Source organism: Carcharhinus amblyrhynchos, chromosome 10, assembly GCF_965287045.1.
Source record: "Carcharhinus amblyrhynchos chromosome 10, sCarAmb.v2.hapA, whole genome shotgun sequence".
Classification (NCBI taxonomy): Eukaryota; Metazoa; Chordata; class Chondrichthyes; order Carcharhiniformes; family Carcharhinidae; genus Carcharhinus; species Carcharhinus amblyrhynchos.
The window spans coordinates 43,174,985-43,188,762 of NC_137333.1; the positions used below are offsets into that span (position 1 = coordinate 43,174,985).

General features: G+C 42.8%; 1 protein-coding gene across 1 annotated transcript in view; it reads right to left on the reverse strand.

The window, feature by feature from the left end:
- Positions 1–315: 315 nt before the first annotated feature.
- Positions 316–13,778, reverse strand: part of cfap300 (cilia and flagella associated protein 300) — a 44,290-nt gene continuing 30,827 nt past the window's right edge. The window contains exons 7-8 of the mRNA XM_080197876.1: positions 12,767–13,353; positions 316–426 (exon numbers count right to left, since the gene is read on the reverse strand). Coding sequence (XP_080054002.1) covers positions 13,222–13,353 — 132 coding nt within the window. The 3' untranslated portion in view covers positions 316–426; positions 12,767–13,221. The remainder of the gene's footprint in view (positions 427–12,766; positions 13,354–13,778) is intronic.

Consider the following 13,778-nt stretch of genomic DNA (forward strand, 5'->3'; position numbering starts at 1 on the left):
TTAGTCTACCAAACAGGAATCATTTACCCACAAGTTCAGTGACCAATGTGTAAAAATAGCCAGTTTTAATTATATGAAAACAGTTAACCTCACATTTGTGGGAAAGAAAATTTTCAGCAGCAATTTATTTTCCACTAGTCAAGTCAGCACAATGTTTCCATAGTGACTGTACATATTGTGCAGCAACAGTCTGCCACTGTTGAGCAAATGGCCATTGTCGCAGTCCATCAACAACTAATGCTGTCTTTGTCAAGGTCCCTCACCAAAATGTGGCCCAGTTTCTGCTTCTCTGGCTTGCATTTCCTTCCTCGTGTTCTCAGGCTCACATTTTGCTCTCGTGATCTTTCCTGATCAGATCCAGGCAGACCACACAGAATCGGAGCTGTGATTGAAGTTTGCAGCTTCAGGAATTGTCACGCAACAGACCTGGGGTATCAAAACACTCAGATCTGGATCTCGACAATACCATGTAAGCTTATCAAAAACAGAGATAAACATTCATTTTGACAGTCTATAATTCTAATTTTATTTTCTTGGTTTCACAGCTCTGTCCATAAACACACTAAATAAGGTGATATAATGTCTTGTGTCTAAGCTCCATAAGTCTATAGCAGCTACACATGTATGAGTTATTCTTCATTAATTATGATAAAATATAATTCCTGTCATGTATCCTCTCATTATAGTATGCATCCCAAGTTTAAAACCATTTGCAGCTAATGTCATAAGTCTGTAAGTTGTTCAGTTTAATGAATGTGATAACAACACTGAATTGTTTAGTACATTGTTGTAACATTAAGGGGTTTAATTTCTTCTGACAATGCACTTTTTAATATATGTTCATTAAGTTTCTTTGTGCACTGTGTTACAGATGTGAGCCTTTAAGAGATGACTATGTTTTAAATTGTCTTTTTTTAATTTGAGGTAAAATGGAGCATGTAACCTCCTACCTGTTCTGCCAGCGATAAGACAATTTGGCTCAGTTGCCATGGGTAACAGTGGCCCACATCAAGTCCTACTGAAGCCCAAGTGCCAGCTTTACACCCAAACGAAGGTAGTAACAGTTAGCCTTGCTTTGTGTAATCATACAGACTCTGTCATTTAGACTCTGAGACCCTGGAGACAAAGTGAGAGATACTGCTGGGGTAGGACACCGGGTATCTGTTGCTATGAGAGCAGAATGCTGGTGAGAATGGATTTCCTGTTGGAAGGGATGGACCTTATCAAGATTTTAAAACTGCCATTCAATCATGGCTGATAATTTTCTCATCCCCATACTCCTGCTTTTTCCCTAAAACCCCTGATCCCCTTATTAATCAAGAACCTATCTAACTCTGTCTTAAGGACACTCAATGACCTGGCCTCTACAGCCTTCTGCAGCAAAGAGTTCCACAGATTCACCACTCTCTGGCTGAAGAAATTTCCCCTCATTTCTATTTTAAACAATCGTGTCTTTAGCCTGAGATTGTGCCTTCTGGTTCTAGTTTTTCCTATAGTGGAAACATCCTCTCCACGTCCACTCTATCCAGGCCTCGCAGTATTTGTAAGTTTCAATAAGATCCCCCCTTCATCCTTCTAAACTCCAACGAGTACAGACGTAGAATCCTCAACCGTTCCTCATACAACAAGCTCTTCGTTCCAGGGATCATTCTTATGAATCTCCTCTGGACACTTTCCGAAGCCAGCACATCCTTCTTAGATATGGAGCCCAAAATTGCTCACAATATTTCAAATGTGTTCTGACCAGAGCCTGAGACAACCTCAGAAGGACATCCCTGCTCTTGTATTCTAGCCCTCTTGACATGAATGCTAACATTGCATTTGCCTTCCTAACTGCTGACTGAACCTGCACGTTAACCTTAAGAGCATTTGAACAGTGACTCCCAAAACCCTTTGCGTTTCTGATTTCCTGAACATTTTCCCATTTAGAAAATAGTTTCTGCCTCCATTCCTCCTTCCAAAGTGCATAACCTCACATTTTTCCACATTGTATTCCATCTGCCACTTCTTTGCCCACTTTCCTAACCTGTCCAAGTCCTCTGCAGCCCCCTGCTTCTTGAATACTACCTGTGCCTCTACATATCTTTATATCATCTGCAAACTTAGCAACAGTGCCTTCAGTTCCTTCCTCCAATCCATTATTGTATATTGTGAAAAGTTGTGGTCCCAGCACTAACCCCCTGAGGCATACCACTAGTCACTGGGGAGGAGGAGTCAGTAAAAGGGCTGTTAAAAGGAATCTGGAAGACTTGTCTTTGTTGAAATGCAGAGATGAAAACTATAGTTTCATTGATAGTGCAATGTATTGTGGCAAAGGGTTCTCAAGCATTTTAAGAAACTAATAAGGAATACTTTTCCCAAAAAAGAAAGTGCTGGAAAATCTCAGCAAGTCTGGCAACATTTGTAAGGAGAGCAAAGAGCTGACATTTTGCGTCCAGACGACCCTTGTCACAAAGGGTAGTCTTGATTTGAAACGTCAGCTCTTTTCTTTCCTTACAGATGCTGCCAGACCTGCTGGGATTTTCCAGCATTTTCTCTTTTGCTTTCAGATTCCAGCATTCGCAGTAATTTGCTTTTATTCAAGAAATACTTATTCTGCTGTTTAAAGTACTAATTACCTATTAAATATGTTTAATCAATGTTGCTTTTAGTTTGTTTATTACAGTTAAAGCCTCAAAACATGAATTCTTGTCATGTAATTCCTTTAAGTTGGTCACTGGGAATTCATTTTTTTTAAGTTATGGGTCTCTACAGGGATCATGTTACTAATGATTAATGAAATCAATAACACTTTTGCTTGGTTACAATGAGTTTCAATTTCCACCAGTTAAACATTGGCAAGATCAAAGCCATTGTTATCAGCCCCTGTAACAAACTATAGTATTGCCACTGATTCAATCTGTCCTCCCCAGCTACTGAAGAGCCAAGTATTGTTCAAGTACAAAAAGGTGTAGTCCAATTAATCAACAGTACTTCTCTCCAGAATCTGGAAAAACTTGCTTAAATATGTTTCTGCAGGTGCTCGTAGCCCTTCAATGTCTTTCTTAAATTGTTCCTATTTGTAAAGGGACCTAGAGAGAGTAAGTGGTTTACCATATTCAGCTATCATAGAGTAATAGAGTCATACAGTACATTGAACCCATCGAGTCTGCACCAACAAAACTACACTAAATCTATACTAATCCCACTTTCCAGCATTTAGCCCATACTCTTGAATGTTATGATATTTCAAATACACATATACGGACTTTTTAAAGGTTATGAGATTTCCTGCCTCTACTCTCCTCCCAGGCAGTGCTTTCCAGATTCCCCTCAACCTCAGGGTAAAAATTATTTTCCTTAGATGCCCTGTCAACCTTCTGCCTCTCATGTTAAAATTATACCCCTCATTATTGACCCTTCAACTAAGGGGAACAGCGGCTTCCTATCCACCCTGTCCATATCCCTCATAATTTTATATGCCTCAATCAGGTCCCCCACAGCCTTCTCTGCTCTAAAGAAAACAACCCAAATCTACCCAGCCTCTCTTCATAGTTCAAATGCTCCACCCAGGCAACATCCTGGTGAATCTCCTTTACATCCTTTCCAGTGCAATCATATCCTTCCTATAGCGAGGCAACAAGAACTCCAGCTGTGGCTTAACCAAAGTTTTGTACTCATACAAAACCTCCTTGTCCTTATAATCTATGCTACAACTGATAAAAGCAAGTCTCTTGCAAATCTTCTTAAATATCCTATTAATCTGTCCTGCTGCCTTCAGGGATCCATGGACAAGCACCCCAAGATTCTTCTGTTCCTCTGAGCTTCATTATCAAATTGCTGTTTGTGGGAGTTTGCTGTGTGCAAATTGGCTGCCATGCTTCCTACATTACAACAGTATGGGTGGCATGGTGGCACAGCAGTTAGCACCGCTGCCTCACAGTGCCAGGGACCAGAGTTCGATTCCCAGCTTGGGTCACTGTCTGTGCAGAGTCTGCACATTCTCCCTGTGTCTGCATGGGTGCTTCAGCTTCCTCACACAGTCCAAAAGATGTGCTGGTTAGATGAATTGACTATGTTAAATCCACCCTCTGTGTATCTGAACAGGCACCGGAGTGTGGCAAATAAGGGATTTTCACAGTAACTTCATTGCAGTGTTAATGTAAGCCTACTTGTGAGAGTAACAAACTTTAAAACTACACATCAAATTTCTATGTTGGCTGTAAAGTGCTTTGGGTTGCCTGAGGCCATGATTGGTGTTATATAAATGTAAGCACATGAGTACTTTGGAGGTGATATAAAATGTGCAATATCAAATTGACAAGGGCCCATACCAGTACAGCCCACACCTGATTTTCCTTTCATCAAAACTAACTTGCCCATTTTACAGCAACTCCCAATGTAAAAATGATGCTTGTTGTTTTGAGTGCCTTTGCAGCTGAAACTTATGAATATGTAAGATTACTGATTGTATTCCTCAGGAATGCTTATGTGGAACCATGCAGGATATGGGTAAAACCCAGGCAGACTGGAAGACTAAGTGGATCGGCACTTCACTCCAATCACTGAACTGTGTGAATCTGCGCTCGTGTAATTCAATAGCCATACTGAGCTTGAGCAGGGTTGTTATGCAGTGGAAATGGAAGCTGAAGACAGTCCTCATGATATTTCTGTACCCGTGATAGCCCTTGAACATGTGTTGGAAGCCAGATGGGCTAAACTGTGCTAACAGGTGCTAGGTTGTTGTAGTCTGTATGTAGCACATTCCCAACCATCAGTGACTTTTGAATCCTTGAATGAACCACATGTTCACAAGACAGGCTAATTAGAGATGATAAAAGCCATTCCGTTAAATTTATTCATTTAGCAGGATCCTAACATTTCCCCCATTCTAGCTCCAAATTGTTCTTAAATTAATTCCAGATTTTTATCTTCCCTACTTTGCCTGGAGGTTTATTCTCCACATTGATCACTCCCTATGTGAAAAATTCCCTCACAGCAAAGTTATAATTGTCTATTGCTATTGTGAAATTGTGTACTCTTGTTTTGCTTCCATGATATAAGTTAAAGTAATATTCCAAATTAACTTCCTCTAGAGCTTTAAAATTCTCACATACTTATAAGATCCTGTCTACATTAAAGGGGATGAAGGGGAAATGGTTGAGGGCTTCAAGTTTTTAGGTGTCCAGATCACCAACAACCTGTCTTGGTCCCTCCATGCCAATGCTATAGTTAAGAAAGCTCACCAATGCCTCTACTTTCTCAGGAGGCTGAGGAAAATCAGCATGTCCACTATGACTCTCACCAATTTTTACATATTTGCATTGAAAGCATCCTTTTCGAATGTATAAAGCTTAGTATGGCTCCTGCTCTGACCAAGGCCACAAAAAACTGCAAAGGGTTGTGAATGAAGCCCAGTCCATCACGCAAACCAGCACCCCCCATCCATTGACTCCATCTACACTTCCCACTGCCACAGAAAAACAGCCAGTATAATCAAGGATCTGACGCATTCCAGACACATTCTCTTCCACCTTCTTCCATCAGGAAAAATATACAAAAATTTGAGATCATGCATTAACCAAATCAAGAACAGCTTCTTTCTTGCTGCCATCAGGCTTTTGAATGGACCTAACTTATATTAAATTGATGTTTCTCTACACCCTAGTTATGACTGTAATACTATATTCTGCACCCTCTCCTTTCCTTCTCCTCTATGTACTTGATGAATGGTATGCTTTGTCTGTACAGTATGCAAGAAACAATACTTTTCACTGTATGCTAATACATGTGACAATAACAAATCAAATCAAATAAAATGCCTCAGTTCTCTCATTTCCAGCTGTAAAGTTCAAAGGTACCTCAGAATTCAGGCAAAGGACAAAGTGATCCTCCAGGGCTTAAATACTTTTGTTATTCCTTGGCAATCAAACATGGACTCAAACTTCAAGGTGCAGTCTGACTAATGTTTTGGTTTGATCATTACTACCTCTTGATTTATATTCTATTGTTTTGTTGACTCAGTTCAAAACCTAATGATTTTATCAATTGCTACTAGTTGAAAATAAGTAGTCAGCATTATGTTTGCTTAGACTCCTAGGTTTTACAAACTTAGACTTTAGTTATGTCAGCACCATTCATACAGTATGGATGGAACTATTTTTCAATGCTTTAGGCAGAATACTACAAGATTTTTTCTGTGTCCAGCTAGTGTGAAAATGGGAGAGTTGCTGCTTTGTTTCTCAGGTGAGTTTTCACTCCCAATTTAATGCAGTCTTTCTTCTAAAAAACTGACTAGGCCATTTCTAGCCACTTGAAGCAGAGGGTGGGGCCTAAATCCCAAACAGCCAGCAGCTCAGATCGGAGTGCATGCACAGGAAAAACAGGGAAAAATAGCTCTCTTGACAGAACTCCTGGGCCAGATACAGCCTGCCCCTCCTCCCCACACATACTAGAGACCCCCCAACATTACTGACCACCTTACCATACCCCCCACGCACCTGCCGCAGACTCCTTCACACATGGCCCCCCAAGTCCCAATGGTTAACTGACATGAGCCTCTCTCTTCCCTGCCCCAGATCATCACACAGGCACAAATTCCCCCTACCCCCCCTCCATCAGCACACCTATAAGAACTGACTTGCCTTCCCCTCTATTGTAAAAAGGGAAACTACATCAAACCGACTGGAATGCTCCAACAGGCACATGACTCACACAAATTGCCTGCAGCTGAGCTGCCCTAACAAGGAAGAGCTCCATAAAAACCCCAAGGATGGACAGACACGCTGGCAGTGCAAGAAAATGCTCCCCAGGAAGACAGCTCCCTGGTTTCAGATGTGGACCTGGCCAGGTTGCTGGAGATGGTGGAGGCAAGGCAGGACACCCTCTTCCCCCCAGCAAGACAGCCTCCCAGAGGAACAGATGGAAATGTAGCCTGGGAGGCAGTGGCAGCATGTGTTAGTGCCAGGGCACTGGCCAGAAGAATCGGGAAGCAGTGTTGCAAGAAACTGAATGACCATCATCTGGGCAGCAAGAGTGAATGTTTAACCTCACCCAGCATCTTCCCCTCTGAATAACGCCCCCAAACTTCTCAATTCTTCCACCCAAGAGTATCACAACCCTGCCCTCTGAAAGCCACCCCCTGAAATCCTGCAGGACTCATGCTGTCAGATTTTACATGGCTCCTTCTGTCCCCACAGGAGAAGAATGCCCATAGTCATCGGGAGAGAGTGAAGGTAGAGGGTGGTGTGCCTGAGATCTGGGTCCTCATCCCCTTTGAGGAGCGCGCTCTGGAGCTTGTGGGAGAGGATATGTGGACCATTAGCAACAGTATGGTTGGGCTGGAGCACAGAAGTGAGCATCTGCCAATCCTCCACCTGTTGGAGAAATCTCAAGTAGGTTGCATGCAGCCTAGATTCCTTTCCCTTCCTTGCACTTATCCTGGTGTCCTGTGTTGCAGGAAGGGACCTCAATGCACCTGGGCCATCTGACATCATGGCCCCCACTGCTGTTCCCACCCACCCTGCCCCTGACAGCTCAGAAGATGCTTCAGACGAAGCAGATGAAGGGACTTCTGGGCCAGCACCAGTTTTGCATCAGCTTCCACCTCAATTCACCATCCCAGAGGCTCACATCAGTGCATCAAGTTACTGGCAAGGTATCTAGATCACTCTCTGGTGACATGACACATCTGCTGATATACATTGAGTGGAGAAGGGAACTTCTGAAGCCTCTGGCATGTGACTGCCTGCCAGAGATGAGGATTCAGCTGACCTCAGGCTACATGCTGGGCCTCTGAGATCACTTCTTCCTCAGCTGCTGGAGATGCAGCAACAGGGAATGCAGGAGGGACTGACAGCCACATTGGATGATTGCCAGGCTATTGGAAGGAGTCTTGGAATCATAGAAACCCTACAGTGCAGAAGGAGGCCATTTAGCCCATCAAGTCTGCAACAACCGCAATCCCACTCAGGCTCTACCCCTTTATCCCTACATATTTACCCACTAATCCCTCTAATCTACATATCTCAGGACTCTAAGGGACAATTTTTCTTTTTTTAGCATGGCCAACCAACCTAATCTGCACATCTTTGGACTGTGGGTGGAAACTGGAGCACCCTGAGAAAACCCATGCAGACACAAGGAGAATGTGCAAACTCCACTCAGACAGTTACCCAAGCAGGGGATCGAACCCAGATCCCTGCAGCTGTAATGCAGCAGTGCTAACCACTGTTCTACCATGCTGCCCAGAGTCCCAAAGCTTTCAGTGGACCAGCTATTGCCTGTCTTGTGTGGTTCCCAGGCCAAAACTGCAAGGGTAGTGTCAGCAGTGGAAAGCTTGGGCAATCCTCACCATGGGTGGCAGGCTCCGAGTGATGGCCGAGTCACAGCAGAGTCCCAGAGAGCTGTGGCCAAGTCACACAGGCCACAGCTGAGGCCCATGGCTGAGAGGTCAAGAGCTTGCAGGAGACACAGCAAGCTATGGCTGCAGCCTTGAGAATGTAGCCCAGTCAAAGAGTGTCATGGCTGAGGGGCTGCGGCATGTGGCCCAACCTCAGAGGATATTTGTTGCTGTCATTAACTGAGTCGGGGACCACCTGAGGGCCGTTTTAGGCAGGTCCTGATGGCGGGAATGGGTGCGGTGAGGTCATAAAATTTGCACTTTGCAATATGTCAGAACTTTCTATGTCAACATTAAATTTCACCTCTTGTTCTGCATACTTGTATATTTTGCAATGGACATAGTGCTGCCAGAGAAGCCTAGCGCAGAATGGCACTGCCAAAACAAGGTAGGCAAATGAACCTCAAAATGAGGAGTGAAGTACAGGTTGCCAGATGCCCGTCACTTATGTACCATTATGGGACAGGTTGGTGTGAATGCTTGCTGAGGTGGCCTCAAGATCCAGTGTGAGGGAATGAATCTTTCAAGCACAGCTTAAAATAAGATGAAAATCTATGGACTTGATGTCTCCGATGTGCAGCAGCAGGAAATGCAACCCGTCATTAACAGGAAGGGTGGACAATCACAAGCTGGTTTATGGCGATGCAAAACTGATTTTTACAATCTCACAAGATTTTCCATTCCCACCCACTAGGATATCAACTGTAAACCCGGAGTGGAGAATCCTAGCGAATGAGCAGGATTAAGGGAAAAACAGGAGAATGGCACAAAGGCATAATGCTCATTGAAAGGGCTTGTGTAGACATGATTGGCTAAATGGCCTCATTCTGCGTCATAAAAATTCTGTGATCCATCCAGTTCAATATAAACAATATTGACCACTTTTCATTAGCTTTCTATGTCTATGTAATTTCTCAATTTTTTTCATTATTGAGGGCACATTGGTATAATTCTTCCAATGATTACTCATTGTGATGGTCTTCAGATTGTTTCTCATCCACTCTCAAGATTTATTTACCCCAAATTCCTACAGATTGGAGTCTTTCATGTGAAACAAATTCTTTTGGAAGCTGATGCACAACTCAGCAAAAAACTTCCTATAATCCATGTGGGTTGTAACCTCAAAGATGTCAAGGAAGTTGGTGAAGCAGGATCTTCCAATTCCTAATCCACAATGACTACTGTTAACTAGGTTATTGTCGGACTGATGGCCCTCACGTTTATTCTGGATATTCAATTCCATTATGTTACATGGAATAAAATAGTCCAGTAGGTTTTGTATGAAGGTTCAGTTATCTCGGATTTGACTAATCTCTGCTGTAACTTGAGGGCTGAGTTACTGAGCAACTTCAGTGCTGCCATTTCAGATTATTCTTAACCTAAATACCTTGAGTAAGAAACTGCCATCATTTTTGATAGGATGTGAAAGCAAGGTGGTAAGAACTAGACAATGATTTCAGACTAAGAAAGCTATAAGACTATGATTGGGACATTTGTATCTCCAATAAGGAACTTTGAAAGTTCTGCAAACAAACCTTCAGCTTCTACAACCCATGATGTGGAGACGCAGGCATTGGACTAGGGTAGGTACAGTGAGAAGTCTCACAACACCAGGTTAAAGTCCAACAGGTTTATTTGGTAGCATGAGCTTTCAGAGCACTGCTCCTTCATCAGATGAGTGATGAGTGAGTGAGCGGGTGAGTCAGCTGGCTCTACAATCCATGCAGACATAGCAAACAGCCTTAAAGCTGAGGAGAAAAGATACCAATTACTGACAATGGTCAACGTGGTCCAAGACTTGTATGTTTTGAGCATGGGATGTGGGGTGGTGTTGCCAGATTTTGGGCTATAAAGACAGCAGTCTAAGGACAGTCTGAGGACTACTGCAGTGAGTTGAGTGCCTTGATCCATCACACAGCAAGAAGAACCTAATCGTTATCCTAACTGATCACTGGATGTTAGCAGAGTCACAGAGATCTACTGCACAGAAAAGGCTCTTTAGCCCATCACGTCTGCACCGGTCAAAGACAAACCACCTAACTATTCTAATTCCATTTTCCAGTACTTGGCCCATAATTTAAGGGATGTGGACCTCACTGGCTAGGCCAGAATTTATTGCCCTTCCCTAGTAGCCAAGGTGGCGGTGAGCTGCCTTCTTGAACCACTGCAGTGCCTGAGCTGTAGGTATGCCCTCAGTACTAGAAAGGAGTGGGTTCCAGGATTCTGACCCAGTGACAGTAAATGAACAGTGATATATTTCCAAGTCAGGATGGTGAGTGACTTGGAGGGCAACATCCAGATGGTGGTGTTCCCAGGTAGCTACTGCTCTTTTCCTCCTAAACGGTAATGGTTGTGGGTTTGGAACGGGCTGCTTAAGGAGCCTTGGTGAGTTCCTGCAGTGCAACGTACAGATGGTACACATTACTGTTGTGGTGCATCAGTGGTGGAGGAAGTGAACATATGAGGAAGGGTTTGTCCTAGGCTTTGTCCTAGATACTGTGAAACCTCTTGAGTGTTGTTGGAGCTACACTCATCCAGGCAAGCGAGACTATTCCATTACACTCCTGAATTGTGCCTTGTAGAGGTGGACAGGCTATGGAAGAGTCAAGAGGCGAGTTACTCATCGCAGGATTCCTAATCTCTGACCTGCTCTTAAGGTCACAATATTTATACGGCTAGTCCAGTTCAGTTTCTGGTTTGAAAGACAAAGACAAAAGCATTTGTTGCTTTTCACCCAGAGCCCTAGTGTTGTTGCCTACCACTCACAAGAGACCAAGACAGGGGAGGACAATAGTGAGGCACAGAACTGAGGATTGGCAAGGTGATGAAGCAAGCAAAAGTACATCATTTTAAAGCCTTCGCAGATGTGGCTTAAGGTAACCTGGTGACATTTGTCAATAGGGCATGTTCAATTTACAACAGATGTATGCCATAAGAACATACCAGTAATGTACCTGACAGAGTTGCGAATGCCTGCTTCGTGTAAGCCTGAAACAATGCAGTCGTGCAAAAAGTGGTAAGAGCATTAATTGAAGGATTTTGTGAAAGGACTTGTGGGAAACTGTAAGAATTAGAATTGAATTGCCAAGCTGAGCTTGGGAATGGTTTTAAAGTTTATTTATTTATTAGTCACAAGTAAGGCTTACATTAACACTGCAACTAAATTACTGTGAAATTCCCCTGTTGATGGTCCAATGACACATCTGGAGGAAATGGTACTATGTTTACTTAGTAATATGACTGGGGAGTGTAGGGAAGGCCAGGGGCAGCAGAAAGGAAGTGATCACAGTCTCAGGGCAAAGGCTGAGGTAGGGGAGGGAGGTCCGGAGGCCACCCAAGGCAGGGAGTGGTGTACGGCTTCAGAAGGGCTTCTGATGGAGGTGCCTTCCCCACCCGAGATCCATATCTGTTAATTTTTGGGCTTCCCCACGGCAAGGTCAATCCGCCCACCAGATTAAAAATTGAAGCTGGGCAGGAAATGACCCGTCTGTGACCAATACTGCACCTCAATTGGGTCAGGGATGACTTCTGTCTGAGTGGCAAGAACAAAGAACATTACAGCACAGGAACAGGCCCTTCAGCCCTCCAAGCCTGCACCGACCATGCTGCCTGACAGAACTAAAACCCTCTACTCTTCCGGTAACCGTATCTCTCTATTCCCATCCTATTCATGTATTTGTCAAGATACCCCTTAAAAGTCACTATTGTATCTGCTTCCACTATCTGCCTAGCAGCAAGTTCCAAGCACCCACCATCCTCCATGAAAAAAAACTTGCCTCATACATCTCCTGGATACTTTAATAGTCTCTTTGATTGACAGTTTTTGTTTCAAAAGAGGATTTGTGAATGGGTGCATTTTTTGGAGTAGTTCCGCACATGTCATTAATACTTTATGATTAATTGGTCCTGTATTTCATGTACACTGGATTGATGGACATCAATTGGGATGGAGAGTATGAAGGAATACAAATTGGAATTGGGGCTATGGGATTGGATGGAGGTAGTGGATAGGACTAGAGGGCCTAACAGTCTTTAATGCCACTGGAATGATGTCCTCGAGAACTGAGACGGGCCTTATAATCATCCTCTCTCAGCCCTCGGCCACCCTCGTGGCTGCCTCTCCTGTTGCAGCAAATGTTGTGACAGTCGGGCTTTTCTATTGGGACGACTCCAGCACATCAGGAAATTCTTCAACTCAAGCTATTCGCCTCAGTAGTGAAAATTTGGCCCAAAACATTTGTTCAATGTCTCTGCCATTCCTTCATTCCCTATCATAATTTATCTTGTTTCTACTTCTAAGGGACCTTATTGTGATTCAGAGGTGCACCATGCACTTGACTGCTTAGTGATAACGGTTATGAAATCAACAATTTTTCATGACATTACCTGTTGCAAGTGTGGATGGAATCAGAATCCAAAAATACTATTGCACAGCTGGTCAAGGTAGAAAACAGATGCTTTGTTGAAAGTTTTTAGATGCATAAAACTGAGTTACATCTATATAATTCAACACATTCAACAAACAGCTAAGTTACACCATTTCTATAATTACTAATATTCAGAAATTCCAAATGTTGTACTTTATAAATTATCTCACAGCAAAACCTATGTGATGTTTTTGTTCCCATTTAGCCAAATGAACAACTTAAACAGGTGCAAATGGCAGATTCTCTGAAACTGCGGCCGTTTCATTTCCTTTCACGACAAATTCTAATTAAATACAAAGAAAGAAGTCTCAAATATTGAAACAGATAATCCCTTGTTTGCTTTTCACCACAGACCATCTTCGGCTAAATAATCTACTAGTAATAATGTTCCAGCAAAGACACAGATTATAAGTATTAATTGCAGAATAATCCTCCTCCAAAACAATGGTACAGCACATGCACGTGACGTTTTAAAGGATCCACAATCAGGTAGGCAAAAGTCTGTTCATGCTGCTTAGTGGAAGGATAGCATGGGCCATAATCATCCTAGTTAAAAATAACAGTAGTGAACAATTAGTGTCCCAGTTTCTCACATTTTCATCAAGAAAAATTAAAAAACAATGTAATTTGTTATTAATATTAATCAATATTAATCAAATAATAGTGCTAAAACTCAAATAAATGACATTCATTACCATCTTCAAAATTGTTCTGAATTAGGATTTTATTCGATAACAATAAATTCCCTAATGCCCAAGTGCAGCAAGGCACTGCCTTCTATGGCACAGTTATACTGAGCAATCTACGCTGAGTAGCTAATCTCAGCTAAGGTAGAAGTGGATACCTTTATTATTAGCACAAGTGAGCCACAGAATGCAGAAACAGAACTTAGCCTGGATTCTTGCTAAAAAGAACTGTCCTATATCGAGAGAATGAGTAACTTGGCCCTAAAACCTCCAAAGTTCAAAAGA